Source organism: Suillus subalutaceus, assembly GCF_016647625.1.
Source record: "Suillus subalutaceus strain FC151 chromosome Unknown DFJ58scaffold_4, whole genome shotgun sequence".
In the NCBI taxonomy this organism is placed as follows: domain Eukaryota; kingdom Fungi; phylum Basidiomycota; class Agaricomycetes; order Boletales; family Suillaceae; genus Suillus; species Suillus subalutaceus.
This window is the reverse complement of record NW_024540253.1, coordinates 415,819-442,333: the sequence shown is the minus strand read 5'-3', so window position 1 is coordinate 442,333 and position 26,515 is coordinate 415,819. Positions and strand designations below refer to the sequence as shown.

The window sequence follows — 26,515 nt, the reverse complement described above, 5'->3', positions numbered from 1 at the left end:
TGTGAATTGGACCTTGTGATCCGGGGTGATTTTATTGGATAGCTTGAATCAAATGGTGACTGCCAGACCATTTGAGCCATCATGATGATACTGGGCAATGACAACGGGTTATGAAGCAATAGCAAAAACTTTGTAGGAGTAAGTACGCAGTGCTGTGTAGGATTTAGGATGTTCGAAAAAAACATGAACACACTTCACGACCATGCTACCTTATTTGACTTCTACATCTCCTGTGCAAACTATCACGTCTATGGAATCAATCGCCAGTGGGTCATCAACTCGTCTTTGTGCGCTTTGCTCGACACCTGCACGTTATACTTGTCCGAGGTGTTCTACTCCAACATGTTCTCTACCCTGCTCTCGTACCCACAAATCAAAAACTGGATGTAGCGGTGAACGCAATAAGGCGGCTTATGTGCAGATGAACGCTTATGGGTGGGGGCCGATGATGCGCGACTACTGTTTTCTTGAAGAAGTAGGCAGAAAAGTGAGTGAGTGGGGCGGAGAAATTGCTCGTGAAGGCTACGCAACAAATGTAAAAAACACGAGAGGAAGAGGGGGAGCACGTGGAGCCAACGGAAGAGGTAGAGGCGGAAGAGGAACTTCAAGGGGTGGTGGATCATCTAAAAGAGATCTGCTAAAAGCTCATCTAGACAGCTTGGACATCGAGATGGATGTCCTTCCCGTCGGAATGCAACGCAGAAAGGTAAACCAGTCGACTATTGATGCAAAGTGCGCTCTTGTCTTCCGTCCTTACGCGTGTGCTGACCCTCATCAGGACGCAGGTTGCACTAATGACGATAGAGTTCAAGTTTTACCCCGGAGCGCCCTCGCAATCTTCTTTATCCGCAGCATCAATTCCATATACCACACTTGTGCATCGCAATCCCATCAACTCCTCTCTAATCACCCTTCTTCAGAGACACGTTCCTCAGCATACATATTCTAAGAAGGACCATCCCAAACCGAAGAAAGAACATCCTTGTCCAGACTGGGTTACTTCTCTTGTCCACCCTCATCCAGACGATCCTGAAGGCTTCAGAGATCCTCTCTGCTACTTACCTGCGCAAATGGACTTGGCCAGAATTCCATATTATCCAGGCGTCGGAGTGCAGACTGGCCCATCTTACTATAAACTTTGTCCCTCTCAGACTCTTCAGGATTTGCTTCAGGGTACGCACTTCGCTGAATTCCCCACCATCCATGTATACGATCCGGACTCGTCTACATCCATTGGAAATATTGTGGCCAAAAGGGGTCAGCCCTCGCCAGTGTCCGAGCACGAGCACGACGTCAGAGCTATAAAAAGACGAAAGCTAAGTACGAAAGCGGGGAGAAAGGCGATCTCAGGACTTGTCGGTGACTACGGAAGTGAAAGTGAGTCTGCATCGGAAAAGGCGGCGGCAAGCCGGACACGAAACGAGTTGGGGGCTTTAGGGAACTACGCGGAAAGCGAAAGTGGCGACCAAGACTCTGCTGTAGAGGCACGCATCACCGAAGACGATATATCCAGCACAGGCTCTTTGTCAGCGGATGAAGGAGAAGGTCCCGCGCTTGATTATACTGCCGTTCTCGAGTTGATTAAGCAAGCACACAACGCAGCTGACTATGATTCGGAGGCAGTTGATTGGGGTGACGATTGGGATGAAGACGTAGCAGAGTAACCCTCTTTTGTCGCCTACCTTGTGTATGCAAACCTTCGCCCCCTTTTCCCTCTGTGCTTAAGTCAGTTGCATCAATTCTAGGGACTTGCACTCCAAACCATTGAATCTCCGAGTGTCCACATCCGTAAGCGGCTACAACTGACGAGCATTGTCCACTAAAGCTGTTGTGGTTATTGACAGAGTGGAATATCCACAGCATGGACCAATAAATAGTGAGTCGGACATCTTGGTCTGTTCATCCCGCCTTTCCAATTTCAATCATCTTCCTTCTATCATATCGCTTATACAATTCCTGCATCTCAATTCTCAGTCACAATGACATCCAAAGAAGCCGTTGAATCCAGGCTTATATGTTCCTTCCCAACACGCTTCGTTGGCGCAATGCCAGTGCGCCAATTTCTTGACTTCCTGCCTGAGGCAGACGGTCGTCCAGTGATGCCCAAGGTGGTGTCACAAGAAGAGCTTGTAAGAATTTCACATAAACACTTCTCTGACCTATCTAATTTTGGTGCCCTTGGCAGTTTGCGTTACTGCGTAAATTCACCACCAATTTTGATCTTGTCGACACCTCCGGTTGTCCTGACCCCTCTGTCGTCGTGGGTGGGCATGAGTTCCAACCAACCGTGGGGTTATACAAAAGTGAAAGCACTCGAAACGGAGTGACAGACATGTCTACGATGGAGGCATGGATCATCATCAAGCCTTCCGTACAACAAGACCCCTTCATCGACCCACCGCCAAATGAGGACTTCACTACACCGATACCTTGTCCTGAGGAGGACCTGCTGCCACATCGGGTTTCTAAAAGAGGCTACTATCCATCATTCGAGTCCTCTGATAAGCAGTCCATCTCAACGCGCGCGCATATGGTGGCGTGCACCAATGCCTTCTTCGCAACACAGTTCCGCCGCTTTGGATTTTCCATCCTCTTCTGTGGCTCCCGGGCACGGTTTGTGTACTGGGACCGCTCTGGTGCTGTCGTGTCTCGGCGGTTTGACTACACGAGCAATTTCATCCCATTGGCTGAGTTCCTATGGAGGCTCAATCGTGCCTCGCCTGGGCATCGCGGCGTCGACGTGTCTGTGGTTCCCACTTCCCTTCCGGAGTCTCAAGACAGCGCTATTCGGGAGTTACTGGGCATTGGGAGTTCCGATCCTCTGTATGGATACATCGTTCCCGTCGATACTGCACTTCAAAAGCCCAAGGACGCGGAAGGCCGTCCTTTAACAACTCATCACTTTTATGTCGGCCCACGCCCCGCCCCAAAGCAGTGCAGTCTACTCGAGCAACGAACTCGTAGCTTCCATGCGTGGGACCTTGCGCAGAAGAAAGTCGTTTTCTTCAAGGAAACTTGGAGACCTCATTCCCAAGGTATCAGCACGGAATCGGAAGTATACCGGCAACTACACTCTCGTCGCATTCCCAACATCCCGACCTTCGAGCACGGCGGTGACATGTCTGCCCTCGGAACAAAAACGATCACCCACTTATTCAACAAGGCTTGGTGGCGCTGTACACCCAACCACAAGACACGCCTCCCGCTCGTACAACATCGAATCATCCTTGGTAATGTTGAACGGAACCTGAGCACGTTCAAGACGCCCAAAGAATTTCTGACTGTATTCAAGGATGCTCTCACAGGCGAGTTTCATCTCCACTTCTCAAGTAATTTTTTGTTTCTAACGGGTCACTGTAGCTCATGAGAGAGCTTATGAATATCTTGGTCTTTTGCATCGGAACATCAGTATGGAGAACATTGGCATCACCAGTGAGGGGCACGGGCTTCTCATGGGCTGGGAGTGCTGCTCTTCCGAATCGCATAAAGAGTTATTGGAAATCCAGATGGTACATGCAACGTTTATATATATATGTCGAGATACTGACATGACTTCAAATGACAGGGAACTCTACCCTTTATGTCTGGTGCTTTGTTGGACCAAAGTACCCAGGACAAGCACCATGTGCTGGCAGATGATTTGGAATCCTTCCTGCACGTCATGATGTACACTATGGTCCGATACCTCCCCAGTGAAACGAACGTCGAGAACAGGAACAGCTTGCTCAAAATATTTGACGAGGAGTATGTTATCGATGAGGGGGGACGGGTCATAGGTGGCTCGCGCAAGAGGAAATACCTTGCTGACCCTGAATTTCACATTGTCAAAAAATTCACGGCGCCCCTCGAGATCGCTACGCTACTGGGGCAGTTATGCGAATTGTTCCCCATTCGATACAACGCCACTCTCAAGTTGATAGAGCGCCACACCCCCGAGACACGATTTAAGACGCGAAGCGATCTTTTGGCCTGTCACCGCGAGATGATGGCATACGTGAACTTCTCAGTTCCCTCGAGCGAAGGGTGGCCCGACATAGATATTCGTGATTTCTACACCATCATGCCGGTGAATAGATATGGCTTCTAATGTTTTGTAAGCAATATAGTACAATATAAATAGTATCATACGGCGTTTACATACTTGGTGGTATGGCGAATGATCAAATTGTAACAGTAGTGCTCAGATGTCATCCATCCCGAGGTCAATCTCCACTTTCTCACCCGGATTGAATGCAGGCAGACCTTTTTCAACAGATTTTCTGAGTTTTGAATTGATATGAAGAGCATTCTTATAAACGCACCAAGATACGGACAGCTGGCACACCGGAATGCATCTCCTAAGAAGCAGCTCCCACAACTGCTAGTTGCCTTGGGTGCAGCTTTAGCGGCAGCGATCAAACTCTTTGCTACGTCACCAGCTCCCACTTCCACAGTGCTGTCGTTGTCGAGCAGAACTACTTTACCTGACTTGGCCTCCTCGGCTTCCAGCTCAGCAAGACCACATGAACAATTCTTGCATGCCTTCTTCCGCCTTGGGGCACCTGCCATGACAGGATCGCACGTGGGGATTGGGCGCGCACGATCTGCCGCCGTTAGGAGAGTTTCGGCATCGATTGTGGGAGTGGATGGTGATGAGAGTGCCCAAAGAGCCTTCTTGGAAGACTGCTTGGCAGGGTCAGTCTTCCTCCGGAGAGGAAGCGCAGAAGGTAGAGGCGTTACGATTGGTAAAGGCTTCTGGGCAACTATTCTGGCATCAAAATCATCTCTCACACTCTCAATGATCTTGAATCCAGCTAGAGTCAACTCATGAGGAAGACTCAGGAACCCCGCGGTTAAATTAAGAAGGTGAAGAGTTCCCAGGGGTGTCAGACCGGTGAGGGTCTGCTGAAGGAGAGATGGTAAATTTGGTGATAATGAAGTGTATTCTGATGGGGAGAGCACGACATGGATGGAAGCATAGCTTGATGGAGCCAACAAGATCGCTGTGTGAATCATGATGATTAGTGAGCGATGCTCCGAATCGTAGAGACATACCTCCATCAATGAGTCGATCAAGCATCTGCCTTTCGGCGGCCCGTCCTTCCTGTGCATCGAGGCGTAAAAGAAGTGATTGATACTTTCCGTCCTGAGCAGTGTCCAATGAACCTATCGCAAGGGCAGGCCCTTGGACGATTTCATGAGGTAATGGTCCATTGATTGATGATTTCTTGACTTCTGATGTGATTTGGGTGGGAGAAGGAGCGTAGATAGCCGTAGGTGCCATCAGAAATGCCTAACGCTGTAAAAGAGAGAATGACGGGAAGGAGGAGGACAGGGTCAGCTGAAAAATGATGATCCAGAGTGCATTAATCAGACATTGGTTCGCTTAGATAAGCAGAGGTCACAAGCACGTCTTCAATCGGCCGAAATCCTCACATACGGTCCATTATCGGCGGGACAAAGATTCAATGGTGTACCGACAACAAAGTCCATATGGGATACAGAAATGACATACAGACAACATGCTGTAATAGAATGAATTCAAAATGCTGTCCACTCAAGACCATTATTAATGCCAAAAGATGAAAGAGGACATTCTCTGAAACATGGGAACCAGTTAATAATAGTTGGAACAAAATAGCTTAAACATTCACTTCAAGAATTGAAGAAAGATTCATTGCTGTAACTCCGGGTTGGGCGGAGGTGGAGGCGGCATCCCAGGTGGAGGGTGCATACCATCATGATAGGCAGGTGGTGGGGCCATGACAGCCCCACGCATACGCAACAGCATCACGCGGTACCAATCTTCGCCCATGTCCTTCTCCGATGAAATTTGCTGCAAGTGCGCGAGTTCCTTCATCAAGGACAAACGCCACAGGATGTTCCCACTCTCGTCTACCTCCAAATCATCTATTGGCACAGGAGGGAATCGAAGGCCGGGAGGTGGAGGAGGCATCATCTGGAAGTTGGGATCAAATCTAACGAAAGCCTCAGTTTAGTATCAATGCTTGAGACCAAACGGCATACGTGGGAGGATACGGCGGATACGGCGCTTGCCGACTGGGACCTGCTTCGTCAGGATGCATAGGCGGTGGCTGCACAAATTGTGCATTAGGGTCGTTGAATGCTTCAGGATGATAATCCACATCCTGATCTTCTTCCGACTGCCGACCCTTTGCGCCTTTCGGCTTCTTCTTCCTCACCCGATGGACACCCGTTCTAGGGTCAACGTTATCATTGACAGTCCAGTACGAGCCTTTCCCTCGGTCGGTGAGGGGACGCGGCACTTTCTCAAAGCACGGGTTGAGTGAAAGATTGTGTCGCACTGAGTTCTGGATACGTGCGAAGCAAGGTTAGGTTAGTTTGGTGCCTGACTTGAGATCAAAACAAATATGAATACAATCAAACATCAACATCGCGCTCACGTCCAATAGGTGCAGGCAATCGACAACACAAATGATACAGAAGTCATTGACCAATGGCATCGGAAGAACTTTACTCACTTTCCAACCAGATGGGGCATTCCTGAAATAAGGAAACTGTGACGTGGAGTCAGGGATTCGCGAAATGCGCAACTTGAAGTAGTAAGCTACCACGTACGCGGGATTCAATGGCGTAGTAAATATCTTCGAGGAGTAGCTTTTGATTCGGAGAACCCTTTATAGCATATCTACCCACCCACAGACAAACCGAGACCGTTTACTAGAGCATCTACAGTCGATTCGGAGCCGCTTACCGTATAAGCGTAGAATATGGATAAAATGGTTTGCTTCCTGGTGGACCATCACGCAGAGAGTCAAGGTTGATAGGAAGACCCCCCGTTAGGTCTGCAGGTTCCTGCGGATAGTAGGAGTTGGCCTGAGCGAGCTCTGCTTCCCCAGGAGGAAGCATATTCTGTGGCATCACTGTGGGTGGTGGCTGCTGCGACATGTCTTTTCGCCGAAAGATAACAAGAAGAGCGAAAGGCGCTGAACTTGCTGGCAACCTGTGGAGGTCCGTTGATGTTGAAAAGAGCTTTCGTCAAGGGGGAACATGTGCGGCTTATGTCAGGCGTGAGAAATGAGGACGCGCACGGGCCAGTTTCCTCTCGCAGATTCAGCCATTGTTGTCGAAGTATGTCTCGTCGTCGTAGACCGCAATGACGACGAAGCGTTGTGGTAAGTGTAATCAAGTTGATTTGTTTGTTTTGCTTAACCGACATACAGACCGACACAAGTGTCCAAATTGTGGATGACACTGTAAAACAAAATCCAAACCGACCACGCTCTCCAATACACAAACAAAGTTCGCATCAACCGACCATGTTACTCAATAATTATCGTGCATCATTCAAGTCGACCTCATCCAGATCCTGGTTGACCATACCTTCATCGTTCATTCTCGATCTTCAAGTCCAGGTGATGCACTGGGGTTTAGTGAGCCTCACGGCACCAGGTACCTGGCTCCCTGTCGCAGACTCGCACAGTGCGAAAAAATCAGTTGCTATTTCGTCACCGGTGTCCTTCTAGGAAGTCCTGAGTCTCATATTGGGCTTGATTCTTCCTATTGATGTCTTCCCTGCTCGGAAAAATAGACATGTCCGGTGTTCGCTAATATTCTGCGGCTACCGCCAAATCAGGAATTGTGTCCTACCTTGTCGAACCTCGCAGCTCTGGTCCTGCAGCAACAAGCCTTCTAGCAAAGTCTACTTACCAACGTGCTCTAGATACCGTACGATGGTGGAGTAAATATGTCTCGCTCTTGAGCCACCACGTCCCCTCAAGGTAAGCTTTTCGCTTGTGATCAAATGATGTGCACATGGCAGATTATGAAAATCCTTCCCATTCGTAGCAGGTATTCCTCACGCAACAACTACATCACGGGACACATTACATGGGTGTTTGACGTTGGATGGCGCTAATGATCCTTTTTCATGTTTCGAATGTCTCTGAGGTAGCAGGGCCTGTTGTCGCATCACTTTTTTCGAGCGTAGTTCTTCTCTGTGCATAGCAATCCATTTCGGTTCCACGGACTAACGTCATCTTCGCGCGACCTTTGTCTTGTAGTCTTGGCCCACTCACGTGTTTTTTCATCCTCAAGAAATAGGACGTTGGCGGATAATGACCAACTGTATATGCCACGCATGACAATTGGAGGCTCCTGTCAGCTTGCGAAGCCTGCAGTCATGGAAGCCATTATCACTGTATGTGACTCAACACAACTCTCTGAGTCTCCTACAAAATACATCACGGTCTGTCTCTCCCCAATTCGACGATGAAATAGTTGCTCCTAGAAAACAAGGATTTTCCTGCCACGAACCGATGATTGGACCGTCTAGGCACACATGCTTAAGCCGCCGTTTTTTGGTCCAAAAATTAGAAACCATGGTAAAACATAAGGTTTTCAGGACAAAATAAATTCTAGGCTGTGTGGCTCATTCGTTATGGAGTGCAGGTCGTAGAATCAGAAGATTTCCGGGGTCGCACTTGGACAACGACACACTCTTTCTTGGGATCCAGGAAACACTTGGAACAGTATAGCCATTGGTAATAGTGTTCGTTTAGTGCCGACTCTTGATATTTTTCTGGAGCCTGTCTTTTATGTTTGATCACTTCTCTGAGACCTCCGTGTTTAAAATCTTGACCGGGAACATATGGACCTGTGGTCACCAAGCAGTTGAGGTCGAGGTCCATATAATATGTCGACTGACATTCTCAGCAGACGTCGACGAAGATGCGCATAATGATCAACAGATGCACCGGGACACCTGGGACCCAAAGCAATAGATCCTCTCCGCAATAATATCGACCTTTCAAAGCATCATATCAACATTAACGTGGGTCGGGTAGAGTATGCCAATATCCGTAGTAAGGAATACTACTCCCCCTCAATCGGTTCGGCTAAGGCAGATCAGCTTTATTATGATGATCGTATAGCTGTTGTTGGTCTGCCAGGCTTAGGGACCTACCTCAGACGCACTCCGGGTCGGTACCTATGTACCCGACTTGGCTGCCCGTGCCCACCGTCTGCTAGAACAAGAAGGCAGATATCTTGATCATATACATAGTATCGTTGTTATTACAAACTACAAGCACACATTCCCAACATGCGACCTTGAGGTACTCGGTCCGCGGAGAGTTAGGAGGTAGTACTTCAGTCCATGCCAACAGGCTCAGGTCTCACTGGTGGCCGATCATGATGTCCATGGCATAAAAATTGCCAAATTGCATGATCATACAACTATTCGATACAGTTCCACCTCCTTAAATCATCTCGACAGATATGTCAGTGGTTACCAGTCATGAAACCTCCATTCACAACCGACACAACTGAGCTCAATTATAAACATAGTCATAAGGTCTTGCTGGCGAGCGCAAATGTTACAATCATGAGAACTGAAACATACGCATGGGATATTGTGAAGTGATTTCAAGAATTGTGTTGATTAACTCCGCCTCCGTCTGAGAGTGGTTGGTTAACCCCGCCATCCAGAAGAGGGGTTTGCTTGATATGTGTGGATGGCAGAGCTCGCAGCTGCATTGGGAGACGCCACGTACTTCTGGAGAGCAGGATAGACACAGACACCTTCCCAATATAGCGTCGCTGCAGAAAGTGTGTTGGAAAATAATCACAGCAGCTTATTATCAAATATCAGCAAACTCGTTGCGGTGTTGCCTAAAATCTCACTGGACCCCAAGTTGAATAATTTTCTCCAACGTTGATGAGTCAGAGGGCTAAGAAACATTCTGGATAAGAACTATGTGGACGAGCTGTGAGAAATGGGAGAAATGGGAGATACCAAATATTGTAACTTGGACCACATTTTCTCATCTTCAGGGCAGTACAACTGGCCAACCATGATAAAAAGGTAGAAATGGTTGAGGATCAATCTACTTACGTGTTGTCATTGTAAACACATCAGCGATGTGTTCGGTCAGCGAGGCTTGAGCTCGACGGAGGATGATAAAGACACTCGCATCCTGTCAAGGAATCAGCAATGTGTTCGCTCGGAGAGGCTCGAGCCCGACAGAAGGTCAACACACTAACAGTCTGTTTAAGGGATTAGCATGCGTTTGGTCAGCAAGGCTTGAGCTCGACAGACGATCAATACACTCACACGCTGTCAACAGCTTAACAATGTGTTCGGTCAGCAAGACTGGAGCTCGACGGAAGATCAACATACTCACATACTGTCAAGTGACCCGCAATGTGTTCTGTCAGCGAGGCTCGAACTCGATAAATGATAGACACGTTCACAAACTGTCAACAGGTCAGCAACATGTTCGGTCAGCACGACTGAGCTCGACGAAAGATCAACTCACTCACAAACTGTCAAAAGATCAGCAATGTCTTAGGTTAACATGCCAGCGAGGACGATTAACAGACGTACGAACTACAAGCGATCGTCGAACATGAATGAGAGGAATTTTGAATATCACTACAATCTCACCATTGCCTGTGGAAACCATTCACCCACATCGTTTACGATCTGGCGATTCTTGAATTTCCAAAATATGCCAGATGAGGCTGAGATTGTCCGAGCAGAACCAAGGCCGCACGAGTGGCCTCATTAAATTTCAGTGGCTATTTCTTGCTACCGATCAGATTCGAGGAGTTACCTTTCAAATGCTTAACTCATGCACACCCTCAAGTTGGTCCGCTGTGTCGAGATAAACAGCTACTTGAGCGTATCATCATCCAGAGCTAAGTTCATCCGTGCGTTCGATGAGGGGCCCGCAATCCACATTATAGAAACCATCCATATCTGAATGTTCAAGAGCGAATATATGAAGGGAGCCAATTCAGTATATTGACCGGCTCACAAGTAAGACACATGGCATTTTGGAGGACATTGGTTGCCCTTGCGGCGGTTGTACAAAAGACTTAATTGCGACCGATTCGATGTTCAAACGTGTGTTGGAGTGGAGGACCTCTAGGCGAGGGGCGGAGTTCCGAGTAGCAGCGGGGGTAGCACCATAGCTTGGCCAGCCGCTCAGTGTCCTTTGGGCTTTATCGTAGCGTAGAGCTCTTCACCACTTTGCCTTGCTCGCGACACGCAGGCACACAGTCGTGGATACACCGCTCCAGTGTCCTTAGAACGCCTTGTGGTGAAAACCTTCACCTTGTCAAATTCGGGGAGAGTCCTCCTGCCTCAAAGCGTGGGAGACGAATCCTGGGTCTGTGGAAACAGTATTTGATTCTCGATATCGTGCACTCCTTGCTGAGAACTAGTCAAGTGATTTTACCAACCACTAAGAGCGTACCCTACCGTCTGCTGCTAAAACAGAGGCATCTATCACCTTTTTCCAGGCGCCGTCATGTGGGTATGGGTCCTCAATTGACTCACAAACCCTCTGCAGGTCCAGAATCCAGATGGTGGTTTTTCCTGCATTCGCTCTTCCCACAATGAGAATCCTGAAATGATCAAAATTCTGTCTAAAGGCAACCACTAGTGTGCGAACTCCGCGACCGAGCACGTGATACCCGTTTGTTCATATCTTAAATTTGATCGCAATTGACAATAATTAAAGACCTCGTCGCTGTATAATCTGCTCGTGACCAGTCCGAGACGTCTATGACTCATGAGGCAAAATTAAACCGTCGAAGGCCGATAGACGGACTGGTAAATCTGGGTGTAATCTTTAAATTTGGATAGTGCGCGCTTTGGAGTCGTCACATGACGGAAAACCCTGTTTAGGGCTTAGACACTACTCAGATAAGTCTGCTAAGTTATTTGATCATAGTGTTCTATTCGAATTCGTCGTTGTGGGTCAACTCGTCTTATCCTTGTCACTGAGGGTTTCGATATAGTCGGTAGGGAGCCGTTCTTGTATCAGCGAACGAGCAAATGAATCTAGTCCTTGCTTCCCGCACAGCTTGGATGATAGAGTTCACATCCATTGGAATTGTAGAGTAGATACGTACATTAATTACGCGACCGCGTTTGCATCACATCAATATGAATCAAACATTAGTTTCAACATTTCGAATATTCACATCGAAATTTTTAGTTTTCTTATTGGCTACAGGTCATGTGATTACTCCAAAGCGCGTACTATCCAAATTCAAACCCAGATTTACCAGTCCCTCTATCGACGGTTTGCCCCATAGACTCTGGGGCTGGTCACAAGTCTAGTAATCTGCAGCCTTTGAGCGCAAAGCCATGCTGACCGGTGACCGTCCCCGTCGGAATGCACATTCTTGGCATTCGTGATCAAACGTCATACATCGCGGGTTGCCTCAAAACACCACGTCGGCATGTGCGCCCTCCTTATATCACCATGACCAGTGCGACACCTTTACAACTCCCGAAAACCTCTTCCAGAAAATAGACGAAGCCTTTGTTCCTCGGATAAATTAGCTCCCAACTTCGACAAACGCAGTTTTGCGGAGCTGAAGACGTTAGTTGCCGAAAGAGAATAGGAGTCGCGCCTTCGAAAAAGGCGTCAAGCCATCTCCCACTGGTCTAAGGGTAGCGCTGGCATCTTCAAGCCCCGAGAATGACCAACAGAGAACAGCGAGGACGATGGACGCACTCGTAGTGGTAAGCCGATATGGAATGCCGTTATGGACTACTGTTCAGGAGAATGCATCGAAAACAAAAGAGCAACTACAGGAGGACCAACGGCAGGGCGTTTAGCTAGGTAAGTGAATATCTTGATTCATCTCTGCTTGGTCCGATCATGACGGTCTGTCCCGAGTTACAACTTTGTCTACGGATGGTTACGCAGATTTCATCATAGCGGCCAGCACTATTTTGATCTCCATGCTGCGCAGTAAGTGACATTGCGTGAATACCATTCAACTCAGTCCAATTTCATTGATCTGAGATTGGTGGAATCAATCAGGGTTTCTAAATAGGTCTTCATTACAGATTGCACGTCAATGAACAGTACTTGGATTCCGTACTATAGTGATGGATGGATAATCGGTAACCTATCATGTGCCACCTGGTCTGATATAAACCGAATTTAACAACAATCCTGTAGTTCTCATTGTTACTCTCCAACCCTCAACGTTCCGGTACTCGATCTACCATGATCTTCTCACTAATCGGTCAACTTAAAGCTTTTGTGTTTGGTTCGCCTAACAGCCCAGAAGTATACCGGACCCTCAAGATTGCTGATGTCCCAGTTACGACCGCCGAATGCAGGTCTTGCGCCGACCCTTGCGACGAGGGTGAGTATCATCAAAACCCCCTCTTGTTACGCACACCAACATCGATATGTAGATCACGATGACTTCCCTAGCGGATTGGATATCGACATGGACTCGGACATGTTAGGATCAGTGTATCCATACCGCCGACAGGTGCGTCCCCAGTGCTTACGCAGTATGATTCACTGATCATGATGATCATGACGATACAGGTGCTCATATCTACCGGCAAGAGAGACTGGGAGATCGAGGTGACCGAAGCTAAAGGCACGCTTGCTGCCTTCTTGGAGACTGCCAACTCTTCATTGAGCACTCCAAAGAAGCCCAATGATCCCCTACCATCTGGCCTTCTTTTCTCTCATACTGAAGCAAAATTTCTCTCCATTCTCAATGGAAGTCACAGGCCTTTCTCTTATGACGAGTCGGAAGAGACTGTGATCGTGCTTCCAGACTTTATGGTCGTATCCGGAGTCTCACGCACCTTGGCGGGCGCTGAGGTGTTGTGGAAGGCTGCTCTTGATCCAGCTCTCGATCGGGCAGGAGTAATTACCCGAACAGACAATCTTCTGAATACTTGGGTTTTACCATACTCGTGTCTGATATTGCTGTGTAAGTTGCACACAGTCACGTGTTGAAATATATCTCACAGGTTCCACCAGGCTCGCACAAGAGACGAGACAAACGATGTTCCGTTACAGCACCAATCTTAGAGAAGAGTGAGTTCGCAGACTCCTTCCATAGATATCTAGCCTTGAATTAACGCCTACGAAAGCCTTCCATCTATATCTCGAGCGAGAAGGCTGGGAAGTCCACACCAACCTGTACGATCTCACTTCCGAACCCTCCCTCGAGTCACAAGCTAGTTCAACCACTGAGAAGGAACGATTAGTCGAGACTCAGCTTAAATCTCTCCACGCCGAGCACAGGGCGCTGATATTGATGAGTTCACATTTCGGCGGACATCAATTCGCAGGCAACTGCGTCGTATGTGATCTTCTTGTCGTCCGAACGGTACGCTGATGTCGATCTTGCAGATCTACACTCCTCGCGGAGCTGGTGTATGGTATGGGCGTGTCACACCCCATAATGTAGAATCGATCGTCAAGCACACAATTATTGATGGTCAAGTCATCCCAACTATCTTGCGTGGTGGGGTTGACCTCCCCTGCCGCGGAAAAAAGACCCTGTATGATTGGTGACGAAACCATCCCTGAGATACTAATGATTAATGCTGTAAACCCGCTGGCGGAATTCACACATGTCCCACCCAAACGACGAGAGGAATATAGACTAAATAAATTATTACAGCTCCTGTAAAATAGGATTATAGAATAACATCGATAACAGAAGCAGTTAAAAACAATTCACGATGGACAATCACGTATTCAGCTCACAAAGAGAGAATATGGGGATTGCATGGAGAATGGAGAATGGAGAAAGGATGGCGAGAACAAAATGTGATTAAATCAGATAAGTAGGTAGTGATGGGAGGCACAATACCTCGAGCGGCGAGCGAGCGGAGCGCATGCACCAAGTCATGCATTAGTCCATTTCCTTTTCGACGAGCTGATGGAATGGAAGCACGTAGAGGCGCCGACCGCCATGAACGGCGTGTGTTATGTCCCACCCTTCTTCGGTTCGAATAGCATCCCGCGAAACTCTCCCTGTCTTCGAATTCATCTTTTTGTGGTCACTTCTGTGATCTCTTCATCGTTCTTCAGTATCAACCTTCGATGCAGATCATCATGGTATACTCTATTACCCATCCACTAACTTCTTTTTGTTTATTTTTAAAAAAAATACTATTTGTGTCCATTGAGGATAGTATCCTATGTAGGACAGTACTTTCTAATCTATATGGGACCCCTTCTGATCTCTGAAGTCGCGAATGCCCTAATGTGAGGCGTACCCCCATCAGTCCGCCGTTCCCGCCGGCCATTTCAGACGCGTCCTTCCATCAGTAAACCGGTGAACAGATGAGAAAGTTATGTACGGAGTTATGCAGCAATGTCATGAATTCCTCATTGTAGTCTACATTTGCGGACATCCCAACCTATGTATCAGCAACCCGAATTTCTCCGAAGAGTTATGTTATTCTATAGTTCTCACGGCTACATTATCACGGACTCGTGGATTCACTGAGGATGAGGTGATTCTAGTTCTGCGGTTGGTGATGGAACGCGTTTTCTTATCAGAAGGAACCCAAACTCGCAATATCTCTGAATCGTGTTTGAAATGCGTAACCAGTCCTCTTTCATGACAGCATGGTCCATACTGGCAATTACGCTTAACCTTCCGTCCTCGATACTAAACTTTAGCACACTTGCTAACATGAATCAGCTCGATAACGGCCAAGGTAGTCGTCATGACATCAATCGTCCAGTAACATTTTCGGCGACGAACATCCCCGTCCCTAGTGGATATATTCGTACTTGGTGCACATCAAGATTCATGCGACATGACGTTTACGAAGAATATAGTCAAGCGATCTCCTCCCAGACCCACTTGCAAGTGACATGGGAGTTTGAGTTATTTGGGGCTTAGATCGATTATGGGGTTGCGCAATCATCTGTTAGAAGGATGATGCGCCGGTGAGCTCAACGTAAGATGGGTGCACCGCTCCTCATACCCTCACGCTAGCATAAATGTTCCACATCACTATTCTCAATTGAAATGGGCACAGCGACAACACGAGACTCCCATCTGATCAGATGAGTCGAGGGAAAATCTAGGCACGTCATGTTCAGTTAGGTCCATTGAGGATACATTTTAGCGCACACCATTCAATCCACGGATCTCCTCGGTCTGGCCCTGCGATATCTCATACGCACTGCGATAGTCCTGTGCATGGTAACTTAACGTCCTGATCAGTGTAAGGACGGTATCGTAAAATGATGTTGTCCATGATGGGGTAGGTGCTCTTCATATCCGTTGTGATTTTGGGGACGTTCGAGGCACTTAGTAAAGATGCCAGTGATGAGATACTGCTGCCAACCCAGATCGCTGCACAAACAGCCTGATTTAGTGCGAGCCCCACCTATTTACACTATTTGCAGGCACAGGAAAAAAGTCTTTGACGGCTGAAGAGAGTGGTACGTCACCCTACGACCATAAATTTTGAGATCGTGAATTTTTCATAACGCAAGAGCTTCGTACCTTGAGACTGGTGCACCTGCGAGAAAAGAACGGCGATGGAGATGGCTTCGCATCGGGAAATTTGTGAGAGCTTTATAGTCTGCGTCAGCAGCAGCTCGGTTAGCACTAGATCTCACCTTATAATGCCATCTCAACTGCTCTTCCTCCCCTTCCTCCTTTCCTCCAGCCCATCCTGTGCTCAACAGAGCGCGTTTGTGGGCGCCCATCGCCATCACCCATCGACCTTCGCCTGTTTCGAACGTTTCCGACCACTCGTTCGTCCTGGACGCGCTCACCAAGTCTCAGTGGGGGCTGATGTAAGCTTGTGCTCAGACAGTGAGTTTCAACTCAAGCCTTGTTCGGGACGCTGTAAGGTCCGCGTCATTGCACAACGAGACCCGATCCACACTTGCTCAGGAGCCGCGAGTTTAAATATCATATGTTTCCAGCTGAATCAGGTTTCCAGATCGACGTGTAGCCTTGCTCTATCTGAACATAATGGACTAGCTTCGAGTCCATCCCTTTCCATGTCACGCCCAGCGGACTCGTGGTCGTTATTTTCTTCTCACCGAGGCCCTCCACACAGCCGTCACGGTTCCCCAAAGTCTATTTATATTCCCCGAGACGCCGCCGCGCACTCCACATCCCTGTGCAGGTCGTCGATCTCCTTCCCTTGATGAGCTGCATCTTATATTTCCTGAATCCCACTCAAGACGTCCATTGACCCCAATCAACCCAATGACTAAAGATCCCTCACCCCTAGCTGTACAATCGCAAGATCGATTACCACCCTCGCCTCCTCCACCTGTTCCGCCATCACCACCTCTCGTTATCCCCGGGGACCCAGACTTGTCGTGGCACATATAAGTGCCTTCGCAGCCGTGCAGACTCATCTGTGGAAGATATTTGGTTGAGCTTCTGTATGTGTGGCGTTGATGCAAAAGAAGGACGGAGTCTTTATTGCGGTCTTACCCCTGGCGTGTGTTCAAGTGCGATACTTTGTCCCGTGTCTCTTATGTTGCTAATTCTGCGATGAGCTTTAGCAGGGGAGTAGAACATGGATAACTGAAAGTGTTGTTTAACGCACGGGTCGTCTGCCCTATCAGGGTCTCCGTGACTAGGAGGTTGTGTTGGCGTGGAAGATGCTCAGATGAGCCTTGCGTTGCTTGTGGGATTGGGGTGATGCTGCTGTTATTGGTAGTTTTGGATTCGGGTGAGGAGAATCCGAGCTTGTACAACGACTCGGTCGCATCTGGTGCACACCCAGATCTTGAGAGTTTATGGGATGAAGAAGTGATATTACAGTAAGCTGTATGCATGCTTTTGGACAAGTTATATGTTGATGTGCTGGAGTAGCTGCTCGACACGAGAAACACCAATATGCATGCAGTTGTCCACCTACTACAAATGGATACGAGGGGATACACATCGGAAGCTGTGGCTACAAGATTCGAGCCCATGTCCACAGTGCACAGGCGCCGGGAGGATATATCGTCGAGGAAGGCGGGTATGACAATAGGGAGCATTCTTGCCTTGACGGTGATGGAGGTGTGGAGGAGATAGGCAGCCTCGTGTCCTGGGCGTCTATGGAAACACGAGGCAGATTAACGCAGCGTATGTGTCAGCAGTATCTCTCTCCATCCGAAACAGAAGATACTATTCGAAAATCCGTTCGTATTGAACTCGAAAACGCCCCGCTTCTACTTCATACCTCTACGGGTCTCTTGTGCAACCGAGCACAGATAACTCCTTCAAAATGAGCTAAGAGTACCAGGACTCCTTTCTTTCATTCACAACGAAGCATTTAGAGCTCGGAACGGAGCGCATCAAAGACGTTGTGGCGACGTACTTCCGCTGTGTCGCGCTATCACACAGGTGGGAAGAGACGGAGACACTGCTGCATGACGTTCAGGACCTAGTCGTGTACGAATTAAATGAACTTGGCAGCATCGTGAAGTTGCAGTCATTCTGCAACTCGCTCGTGGTGCTGGCTATGGCTGGGCATGGACGCATGAATGCTGCTTCGACAAGAGAAGCAATATGAACTTGAAGCCGCCTCGTTATGCAACGTACTCGACTAAATTGTGACCAAGCTTCAAGAATCGAACAACTTCATAGTCATCTGGTACCGCTACTCAACGTTTGCCGTCGTCTACCTATGCGACCCCCTTCCCAGCCTGGCACACTGGCGAGAACTGCTTGGAACGAACGAGGGTGGACCTTTCAAGAGTTTGTCGCTCTGAAAGTTGACATCTTTTATCAGAAAGATTGATCATTATACCTCGACGATCACTGTCCTAACCACAAAAAGTCCCCTGCGATCATGAAGCAGTCGGAGGATGCAATGGGCATCCAAGCGTCACTACCATGGAACAAGACATGACGTACTCGTTTGGTATCTTTGGTGTCCACCTACCTATCTATGGGAAGAAGAAGCAAAATTCGCCCAAGCAACATTACTTCCCTAGACTAGGTCAGACAATCATCCGAGTTCAATAGTTACCTTCCAGCCGAAATTATCTCATATGCAGCCCTGCCATATGTCCTACCATCTTTATCTGAAGACGCGATTCAGACAGCGGCCTCCTCGTTGCGAAACATTGTGGGTGTGGATTTGGCTTCGAAACTGTATAACCTGCTCGAGAAGATGAATGCTCCTCTCTTTACAAACTGCAAACTCCAACTGCCTTGCATTGTATTCCGTGTCACGGAAATCGATCGGAGGCGTGGTCATGTTGGTCATGCTACGTGTGAAGTCAAATCGGATGGACTCCTCATAGTGTGTATAGGTCATGAGTGGACATCCCACTACATATAAGCAATACTAATTGTTACATATTATTAGTCGAGTCAAACCTTGTCCACACAACTCCTGAGGCCCGATATCTCTCTCGTTCTGGCTGGCTGTGCAGTAGCAGATGCTAACTGGCTAGTAGGCCTGACTCTCACGTGTCCTCCGAGTCATACTTGTGCAACCGGACGAGCGCCTACTCACTCAGTACTCGTCCTTCAACTGCATGCCACAACCATGGCATCGCGCGAGCTTGCTATAACAAAATAGATGTAAACATTCATCCATCCATCCCATCTTCATCACGCTCCGGACTCCTCATCTCAGTTGGTGCATTTTCGCATATCACAAACCTTCGTCAATGAGTGACGATCAACGTCAGTACTTCCATCTCTTATCTCTCGCAAGCCCTCTGACCTCTTTGACAGCCCTCGAAGGAACTTGGCCGAGACTATCCCAGGTCGCTGTCAAGGGTGCTCAATATAACTCCCCTGAACGTCATCCCCACCCGAAATGTTTGGAAGGGACCCGGGTAGACCTCCTCAAATACATCCAGGAATTCCTGGACGACCCAGAGAAAAATCATCTAATTTGGCTGCATGCATGACTGGTGTCGGAAAGTCTGCCGTTGCGTTCACCGTAGCTGACAAGATGAGAGGTCTAAAAGTGACCAAAGAGACGAATGTTGAAAAGCTGCCAGCGGGAACGTTCTTTTTCTCGCGCAAATACACCAAACGTTGCACGGCTGGATATTTCTTTGCGACGCTTATCTACCAGCTTGCCACCAATTTTCCAAGTATCCGGCAGGATGTGAACAGAGCCATTCGCAACAATCCCGCTCTACTAGGCCCAAACACGCCTCTCTGCGACTAGATGAAGGCCCTGAATATTGGTGTCGGGCCCTCGACGATTTCTGTACGAAGCCAGATCTGAGACGCCAGAGCGGTAATCCGAACCTATTTGGCACTTTTTTTGTGGGAGCTCTTGGCTGATTGTGAGTGTTCTTCAGAAAAGGGATCAGGCTGTATCGATCCTTGAAGGGAGAGCATTTCATTCGCCACAGTTTTTCTGTCGTAAAAGTCGATCAACCTCCCTTTTATTGAAAATGACTGTCCACTCACCCGATAACTGTAAACTCGAGATGCCCATCTGCTCCGCCAAGCTTCGTCCCCGTTACACGGTGTACCCACTGTCCGCTCGCCTCCGGTACCGCTTCGCCTTCCACCTTCTCTACAGCACCTTCTCCATACTCAGGATCGTTTTCCGCAGGACCATATTCGAACTCCCAAACATCTTGTGGAATGTGGTGTCGTGGTATAGAAACATTAAATGTACGATGTAGGAGTAGCGAAACATGATCGGGAGAATACAGAATAATTTTGCCAACTATTGAAGAGGGTGTTATTCAATTTAAATGATACAAGGCAAACGAATCACGTACCAAGTTTCATGGCTATACTTGGACTCCAGACCGTAGCATCGAAAGTAACATTACAGATCGCGAAAGGACAGTCGGCATTTATGCTCGCTGTTGGACTCAGGAAATGTAAATTTGAATGAGCTAAGAGAACACCGCACAAGGACGGGATATATCTATATCTCCGTATTCAGTTCAGTATCACAAAATTGTCTAAGAGATGTACCATCGCACCGCATGATCATGCTATCTAACATTTCCTCCGCGCCCGCACGTAGGTTACAGGCGAATATGGGAGGTACAGAGAGTGTTATAGTTGCTTTCGTCACCCGGAATTCACTTGTCGAAAGTTCGGTACAGGGCTTTCCCGTGTGCTGTTTCAATTTCTCTTTCTTCTTCCTGGGTGCGTCGGGATCTGCGTCGGATGCATGATTCTTTCGTTTTTTGTGAGCCGAGGCAGCCATAGTGACATGTATATGGTGGATGATTGGTGACAGTTCAATTTCTCGCGTTTCCCCGGTATTTTCAAAGCCTGCAGGACAATTCGGTCGACAAGCTGATACGAACATTGCGCTCACTGCCGCAGAAAGCCTTCTCTGGACCGTCTGTCTCTCTTTCTTAACCCTCTCCGGTGGCTTTTTTTTTATATAAAAAAAATCCAATTTATGTCCTTGTGGGGTACAGTACCCTACGTAGGACATTCTCCGGTGGCTTCGACTTAGATTGCGCGGGTGTCCCCCTTTGTCGTTTGTCGTCGACGCGCTTGATGAATGCACATCTGAACCCGAGCTTGCCGATCTAATCCTTGCCCTTGCGCGGGCTCTCCATGATCCTGATCTGCCTGTGACCCACATTCTGCTCACGAGTCGCTCGGAATCCCATATTGGCAAAGTCATGCAAAATGAAGAGGTGCGCCCGCTGGTGCGCGAGATACCTGTGAGAACTTCAGGGGAGGGTAGCATCATCTCGTTAGCCTACGGCGCAGACGTTGACAACGACATCTGTACTTTCTTGCGGCATTCCTTCGGAGAGCTGGAAAGTCGCCATCCCGATTTCGCTCAGCCATCCGAGGATGACCTCGCGAAGCTAGCGAGCCGAGCGGGCAGACGTTTCATCGTGGCGTCTACAATGATGAAGTTTATTATCGACGATGAATACAATGATGACAATGATCCCCGCGATCGGTTGCAGCTGATGCTCGAGCTGACGAGCGAGCTACTACCAGGAACGGACGTGTACTAGTTATACGACCGTATCCTCTCCACGTGTGCTGATTCCAAGCGGGCGTACCTACACTTGTCCGTCGTTGCTACCCTCACAGACCCTCTGCCTATCTCGCAAATCCCGTCACTTCTTGGCCCTGGTTTGGGCAGGGATGTGCAGACAACATTGATACAGCTACGGTCTGTCATGAATATCCCTACAGACAGCACTCTCCCCGTGAATATCTATCACTCGTCCATTCGCGACTATGTTTCCGACCCCTCCAACTGCGGCATCCCTCAAATGCGCAATATCGCATCACCTCACTCCCTACTCGCACGTTCCTCTCTCCGCTTGATGAAGGCTATTTCAGAAAGCACGGCTCTCTTGAATGCACTCTCAGAACTGAAGAGGCAAAGCAAAGCTATGCGACCCGAGGACCTCCATAGGTTGAAAGACTCATTAGCGTTCCTTGTTCGGCCGCCAGAGCCGCTGTCAGCTGTCATCTGTATGCTATGGCTTCGAGGAGATCGAACTTCAAATTTAGAATCTTGGCTGGGGGCTGTGGACGGGCATGCCCGGCTGCAGACCCAAAGAAGACAAGAATGGCTGCAGCACCAAGGAGGACGAGAATAGCTGCAGGCCCAGGGAGGACAAGACTGGCTGCAGACTCAGTGGGGACAAGAATGGCTGCGAACTGAGGGAAGACGTATGCGGCTGTGGACCTGGGCAGGACTAAACCGGACCCAGGTAAGACGAGACTGGCTGCAGACACATGGAGGACGAGGTTTGCTGCAGACCCAGGCAGGACGAGACTGGCTGCAGACACACGGAGGACGAAACTGGATGTGGACCCAGACAGGACGAGACTGGCTGCAGACCGAAGGAGGACAAGATTGGCTGCAGACTGAAGGAGGACGAGACTGGCTGCAGACGCTTGGATGACGAAACTGGCTGCGGACCGAGGCAGGACGAGACTGGCTGCGGACACAGAGAGGGGAAGACTGGTTGCAGACCCAGGCAGGACCGGACCGGCTGCAAACCCAGGCAGGACCAGACTGGCTGTAAATCTGGGCGGCACTGAACTGGCTGCAGACCTGGGCAGCACTAGACTGGGTGCAGACCCAGTAGGACGAGATTGGCTGCAGACCCAGGAAGGACGAGACTGGTTGCAGAGAGGGGAAAAACTGGCTGCAGACTTGCGGAGGACAAGACTGGCTGCAGATGCAGATAAGGGAAGACTGGCTGGAGACTCCCCATGGTCAAGTGTGGCAGTCCACTCCTGCGGCCTCCGTCTGGGTGACAATGGAAGAATTCACCAGGACATCGGAAGCAATCAACCAACATATCGTTACCAGCGATGTACCTTCACTGCCAGCTCTTCAAGTAATCCAGCAGTTCAAGACCCTGCCAGATTTCTTGATGTTTCCTGTCTTCCTGGCATTAAGGCACCGGCATCATCCCACCTCTACATTACCAGAAAGTCTTCTTCTACCAGACAGGGAGATAATTCATGCCATGAATGCCTTTCAGAGGTTCGCAAGCGAGGCACACGAACGAAGTCAGTCAGCTTCCGACGCTCTCAAGTACGCCTGTCACAACTGGGCCGTACATCTCTCGCGTGTCCCCAATCCATGGGACGACAAGCTCGATTATATATTCCGGGCTTTTTGAAATAATCATATTATCTCCTGGCTGGAAATTGAGTGGTGTTTGAAGGGTCTGCGGTCTTGCCTTGTCGTCTTATCTGAAGGACAGAAATTTATGAAGGTGTGTGTTTCAACGTTCAAGGTAGCCACAACTGATGTCGCCGTATGTTCCATGATATTTAGTCCATGACGTGACGCCTTGGAATCCTCTCTTATCTTCAGTCCAGACTCTTGAGCCGTTGACACGTAGCCCGGCGCTAGCACTTGAATCCTACCCCATTGACAATGCTTACAAACCACAGGCAGGCGAGATTACTAGCATCAGCGCCAGCGAGTAACGTAGTATCCTGTGGAAGGACAGACAGCGTGATGTACTTCACTCCTTGTTATGAAAAATGTTGTCTCAAGTATCCACGAACGTCAGATCTATTGTTGATACCATCGATAGCCATGGACGAGTGAATCCAAGGCAGCGCTTGATGCAATCTGGTCCCATTGCTAATTATCTTGCTGCCCTTCTTCGACAGCCGGCCCTGCGCACGCACGTTCGAAGGATGGGTCACATACACCCTCGTGTGAGAAGTAAATGCTCTCCAAGCAAGTTCAACGTTCTGCAAAGACAGCGTCAACACACGCTCGACTTACAACTTGGGAAAAAATGTTTGGCTTTGTTAGGAATGGAAGCTTCCTGATTGCCTATTCCGTTTCGGGGAGGCTGATGTAAGCCTGTGCTGTGACCATCGTTCGAAACGCTTTTCATTGCTGTAATCTGCAACCTTTCAGCGTGGAGCCATGCTGCCCTGCCGACCGCCTCCGTCGAAATGTATGTTCGTGATTAAACGCCATATATCGCGGGCTGCCTCCAAACATCACGTCCGCATGCGCGCCCTCGTCTCTCTATACCACCAGTGCGACACCTTTGTAACTCCCGAAAACCTTTCCCAGAAAATAGACGAAGCCTTTGTTCCTCAGAGAAACAACGTCAACTTCAATTCCAACATGGAAAAACGCAGTTTCGCAGAGCTGAAGAGGTTAGTCGCCGAAAGAGAGGAGGAGCCGCGCCATTTCTTCGGAAAGGGCATCAAGCCGTCTCCCACTGGCCTAAGGGCAGCGCTAGCGTCTTCAAGCCCCAACAGTGACCAACGGAGAACGGCGAGGGCGATGGAGGCGCTCGTAGGGGTGAGCCGGGATGGAAAGCCATTATGGACTGCGGTGCAGGAGAATGCTTCGAAAATAGAAAAACAACTACAGGAAGACCAACGGCAGGACGTTTAGCGAGGTAAGCGAATATATTGATTCATATCTGCCTGGTCCGATTATGACGGCCTGCCCAGAATTGTTGGCCTGCGGATGGTTAAGCAGACTTCATTATAGTGACTCAGCATTATTTTTATCTCCTTACTGCGCTGTCTCGTACAGTTAGCTCGATATATTGACGGCGAACTTCTGGATGTGCTTTTGGCATCATCGTGGACCTGTAATTGTTACCGAAGACCGGGTAGTGAGGCGCAGTGAGCAATATTGCGTGAACGCCATGTCCGGGCAGTAGACTGAGTCCAATTTTATTTATCTGAGACAACTGCAATTGGGGCTGCTAATTATAAAACTTGCTTACAGATTGCACAGTAAGTGGCTTCCATATGAATGGTGATTGACCTATTATGTACATGCCGTGTTATCTGATAAACCAAACCTAACTGTCGACATAAGTAACAGTCCTGTATACGTACTGTGCAACTACCAGCAAGTTGCTCGCTTAGCCCTTAACGTTCCAGCACTCGATCCACCATGAGCTCCTCGCTGACCGGTAAACTCAAAGCCTTTATGTTTGGTTCGCCTAATGGCACAAATGTATACCAGAACCTCGAAACTGCTAACGTCCCAGTAACGACCGCCGAATGCAGGTCTTGCGCCGACCCTTGCGATCAGGGTGAGCATCATCAAAACCCTTACCTGTCACACGCACCAATAATGATCTTTAGATCACGATGACTTTCCCAGCAGAATGGATATCGACATGGACTCGGACATGTTAGGATCGGTGAAGCCCTACCGTCGACAGGTGCGTTCCTGATACTTACGCACTGACTGCGGCTTTTCCGAGTAGTGATGTTTTGCTGATGATGGTGTCACAGGTGGTCATATCAACCGGCAAGACAGACTGGGAGAGCGAAGTGACCAAAGCTGAAGGCACGCTCGCTGCCTTGTTGAAAACTGCCGATTCTTCATCAAGCACTCCAAAGAAACCAAAATCCACCAACGATCCCTTACCATCTGGTCTATTCTCCCATGCCGAAGCAAAAAAGCTCGCCATTCTCAACGGAAGTCATAGGCCTTTCTCTCATGACGAGTCGGAAGATACTGTGATCGTGCTTCCAGACTTTATGGTCGTATCTGGAGTCCCACGCACTTTGGCGGGCGCTGAGGCGTTGTGGAAGGCTGCTCTTGATCCAGCTCTCGATCGGGTAGGGGTAACCACCCGGACGGACAGTCTGAATACTTGGGTTTTGCCTTACTCGTGTCTGATATTACTGTGTGAGTTTCACACACTGTTAGTCACGTGTTGAATTATATCTCACAGGTTCCACCAGGCTCGCACAAGAGACGAGACAAACGATGTGCCATTGCAGCACCAATATTAGAGAAGAGTGAGTCCGTGGACTCCTTCCTGACCTTAAATTAATGCCTCCGGAAGCCTTCCATCAATACCTTGAGCGAGAAGGCTGGGAAGTCCACACCGACCTGTACGATCTCACTTCCGAACCTTCCCTTGAGTCACAAGCTAGCTCAACCACCGAGAAAGAACAATTAATCGAGACTCAACTCAGATCTCTCCACGCCGAGCACAGGGCGCTGATATTAATGAACTCGCATGTAGGCGGACATAAATTCGCAGGCAACTGTATCGTGTGTGATCTTTTTTGTTGTCTGAGCGCTACGTTGACGTCCGTCTTGCAGATCTACACTCCTCGAGGAGCTGGTGTATGGTATGGGCGTGTCACGCCCCATGAAGTAGAATCGATCGTCAAGCACACGATTATTGATGGTCAAGTCCTTCCAACTATCTTGCGTGGTGGGGTTGACCTCCCCTGCCGCGGAAAAAAGACCCTGTATGATTGGTGACGAATCTATCCCTACTTAGATATCAATGATAAATGCTGTAAACCTGCTGGCGGAATTTACACATGTCCCACCCAAACGACG

At 48.8% G+C, this 26,515-nt stretch overlaps 8 protein-coding genes across 8 annotated transcripts; 5 read left to right on the top strand and 3 right to left on the bottom strand.

Moving 5' to 3' along the window:
• Positions 1–250: 250 nt before the first annotated feature.
• Positions 251–1,664, top strand: DFJ58DRAFT_650328 (uncharacterized protein; the record flags this gene model as incomplete). Its single annotated transcript, XM_041381575.1, has 2 exons — positions 251–732; positions 779–1,664. 2 exons carry the CDS (start codon positions 251–253, stop codon positions 1,662–1,664), a joined length of 1,368 nt encoding a protein of 455 aa, XP_041250300.1.
• A 186-nt stretch (positions 1,665–1,850) lies between these two features.
• Positions 1,851–4,087, top strand: DFJ58DRAFT_877783 (uncharacterized protein; the record flags this gene model as incomplete). Its single annotated transcript, XM_041394477.1, has 4 exons — positions 1,851–2,129; positions 2,186–3,329; positions 3,361–3,509; positions 3,566–4,087. The coding sequence occupies exons 1-4, from the start codon at positions 1,980–1,982 to the stop codon at positions 4,085–4,087; spliced, it is 1,965 nt and encodes a 654-aa protein (XP_041250299.1). The 5' UTR covers positions 1,851–1,979.
• On the bottom strand, positions 3,974–5,355 carry DFJ58DRAFT_758192 (cytokine-induced anti-apoptosis inhibitor 1, Fe-S biogenesis-domain-containing protein). Its single transcript, XM_041388274.1, has 3 exons — positions 5,035–5,355; positions 4,302–4,982; positions 3,974–4,242 (listed from the first exon to the last, which is right to left on the bottom strand). Exons 1-3 carry the CDS (start codon positions 5,261–5,263, stop codon positions 4,181–4,183), a joined length of 972 nt encoding a protein of 323 aa, XP_041250298.1. The 5' UTR covers positions 5,264–5,355; the 3' UTR covers positions 3,974–4,180.
• Positions 5,356–5,393: 38 nt separating this feature from the next.
• DFJ58DRAFT_758186 (uncharacterized protein) lies at positions 5,394–7,082 on the bottom strand. Its single transcript, XM_041388273.1, has 6 exons — positions 6,716–7,082; positions 6,580–6,649; positions 6,483–6,518; positions 6,007–6,311; positions 5,634–5,957; positions 5,394–5,578 (listed from the first exon to the last, which is right to left on the bottom strand). The coding sequence occupies exons 1-5, from the start codon at positions 6,907–6,909 to the stop codon at positions 5,654–5,656; spliced, it is 909 nt and encodes a 302-aa protein (XP_041250297.1). The 5' UTR covers positions 6,910–7,082; the 3' UTR covers positions 5,394–5,578; positions 5,634–5,653.
• A 5,913-nt stretch (positions 7,083–12,995) lies between these two features.
• Positions 12,996–14,458, top strand: DFJ58DRAFT_877777 (Sucrase/ferredoxin-like-domain-containing protein; the record flags this gene model as incomplete). Its single annotated transcript, XM_041394476.1, has 6 exons — positions 12,996–13,137; positions 13,190–13,269; positions 13,329–13,725; positions 13,776–13,832; positions 13,889–14,100; positions 14,151–14,458. 6 exons carry the CDS (start codon positions 12,996–12,998, stop codon positions 14,313–14,315), a joined length of 1,053 nt encoding a protein of 350 aa, XP_041250296.1. The 3' UTR covers positions 14,316–14,458.
• Positions 14,459–19,728: 5,270 nt separating this feature from the next.
• Positions 19,729–20,967, bottom strand: DFJ58DRAFT_758165 (uncharacterized protein). Its single transcript, XM_041388272.1, has 4 exons — positions 20,694–20,967; positions 20,484–20,635; positions 20,164–20,428; positions 19,729–20,110 (listed from the first exon to the last, which is right to left on the bottom strand). The coding sequence occupies exons 1-4, from the start codon at positions 20,921–20,923 to the stop codon at positions 19,999–20,001; spliced, it is 759 nt and encodes a 252-aa protein (XP_041250295.1). The 5' UTR covers positions 20,924–20,967; the 3' UTR covers positions 19,729–19,998.
• A 3,085-nt stretch (positions 20,968–24,052) lies between these two features.
• DFJ58DRAFT_758152 (uncharacterized protein) lies at positions 24,053–24,981 on the top strand. The gene is made up of 2 exons (XM_041388271.1): positions 24,053–24,590; positions 24,646–24,981. The coding sequence occupies exon 1, from the start codon at positions 24,104–24,106 to the stop codon at positions 24,584–24,586; it is 483 nt and encodes a 160-aa protein (XP_041250294.1). The 5' UTR covers positions 24,053–24,103; the 3' UTR covers positions 24,587–24,590; positions 24,646–24,981.
• A 55-nt stretch (positions 24,982–25,036) lies between these two features.
• DFJ58DRAFT_758151 (Sucrase/ferredoxin-like-domain-containing protein) lies at positions 25,037–26,515 on the top strand. The gene is made up of 6 exons (XM_041388270.1): positions 25,037–25,241; positions 25,294–25,373; positions 25,447–25,846; positions 25,903–25,959; positions 26,007–26,218; positions 26,270–26,515. Exons 1-6 carry the CDS (start codon positions 25,100–25,102, stop codon positions 26,432–26,434), a joined length of 1,056 nt encoding a protein of 351 aa, XP_041250293.1. The 5' UTR covers positions 25,037–25,099; the 3' UTR covers positions 26,435–26,515.

What these genes read in the sequence shown, in the direction of transcription:
- DFJ58DRAFT_758165 (XM_041388272.1), bottom strand. Translation starts at nt 20,923, where the DNA reads ATGGCTGCCTCGGCTCACAAAAAACGAAAGAATCATGCATCCGACGCA. An exon ending in TTAGATAGCATGATCATGCG is followed by an intron (nt 20,636 to 20,693) that starts GTGCGATGGTAC and finishes ACGGAGATATAG; the next exon opens with ATATATCCCGTCCTTGTGCG. An exon ending in CTCGAGTTTACAGTTATCGG is followed by an intron (nt 20,111 to 20,163) that starts GTGAGTGGACAG and finishes CTTTTACGACAG; the next exon opens with AAAAACTGTGGCGAATGAAA.
- DFJ58DRAFT_758151 (XM_041388270.1), top strand. Translation starts at nt 25,100, where the DNA reads ATGAGCTCCTCGCTGACCGGTAAACTCAAAGCCTTTATGTTTGGTTCG. An exon ending in TGAAGCCCTACCGTCGACAG is followed by an intron (nt 25,374 to 25,446) that starts GTGCGTTCCTGA and finishes ATGGTGTCACAG; the next exon opens with GTGGTCATATCAACCGGCAA. An exon ending in AATTCGCAGGCAACTGTATC is followed by an intron (nt 26,219 to 26,269) that starts GTGTGTGATCTT and finishes TCCGTCTTGCAG; the next exon opens with ATCTACACTCCTCGAGGAGC.
- DFJ58DRAFT_758186 (XM_041388273.1), bottom strand. Translation starts at nt 6,909, where the DNA reads ATGTCGCAGCAGCCACCACCCACAGTGATGCCACAGAATATGCTTCCT. An exon ending in CCATATTCTACGCTTATACG is followed by an intron (nt 6,650 to 6,715) that starts GTAAGCGGCTCC and finishes GTGGGTGGGTAG; the next exon opens with ATATGCTATAAAGGGTTCTC. An exon ending in ATGCCCCATCTGGTTGGAAA is followed by an intron (nt 6,312 to 6,482) that starts GTGAGTAAAGTT and finishes GCACGTATCCAG; the next exon opens with AACTCAGTGCGACACAATCT.
- DFJ58DRAFT_758192 (XM_041388274.1), bottom strand. Translation starts at nt 5,263, where the DNA reads ATGGCACCTACGGCTATCTACGCTCCTTCTCCCACCCAAATCACATCA. An exon ending in TGATCGACTCATTGATGGAG is followed by an intron (nt 4,983 to 5,034) that starts GTATGTCTCTAC and finishes TGATTCACACAG; the next exon opens with CGATCTTGTTGGCTCCATCA. An exon ending in TGCCAGCTGTCCGTATCTTG is followed by an intron (nt 4,243 to 4,301) that starts GTGCGTTTATAA and finishes CTGTTGAAAAAG; the next exon opens with GTCTGCCTGCATTCAATCCG.
- DFJ58DRAFT_758152 (XM_041388271.1), top strand. Translation starts at nt 24,104, where the DNA reads ATGCTGCCCTGCCGACCGCCTCCGTCGAAATGTATGTTCGTGATTAAA.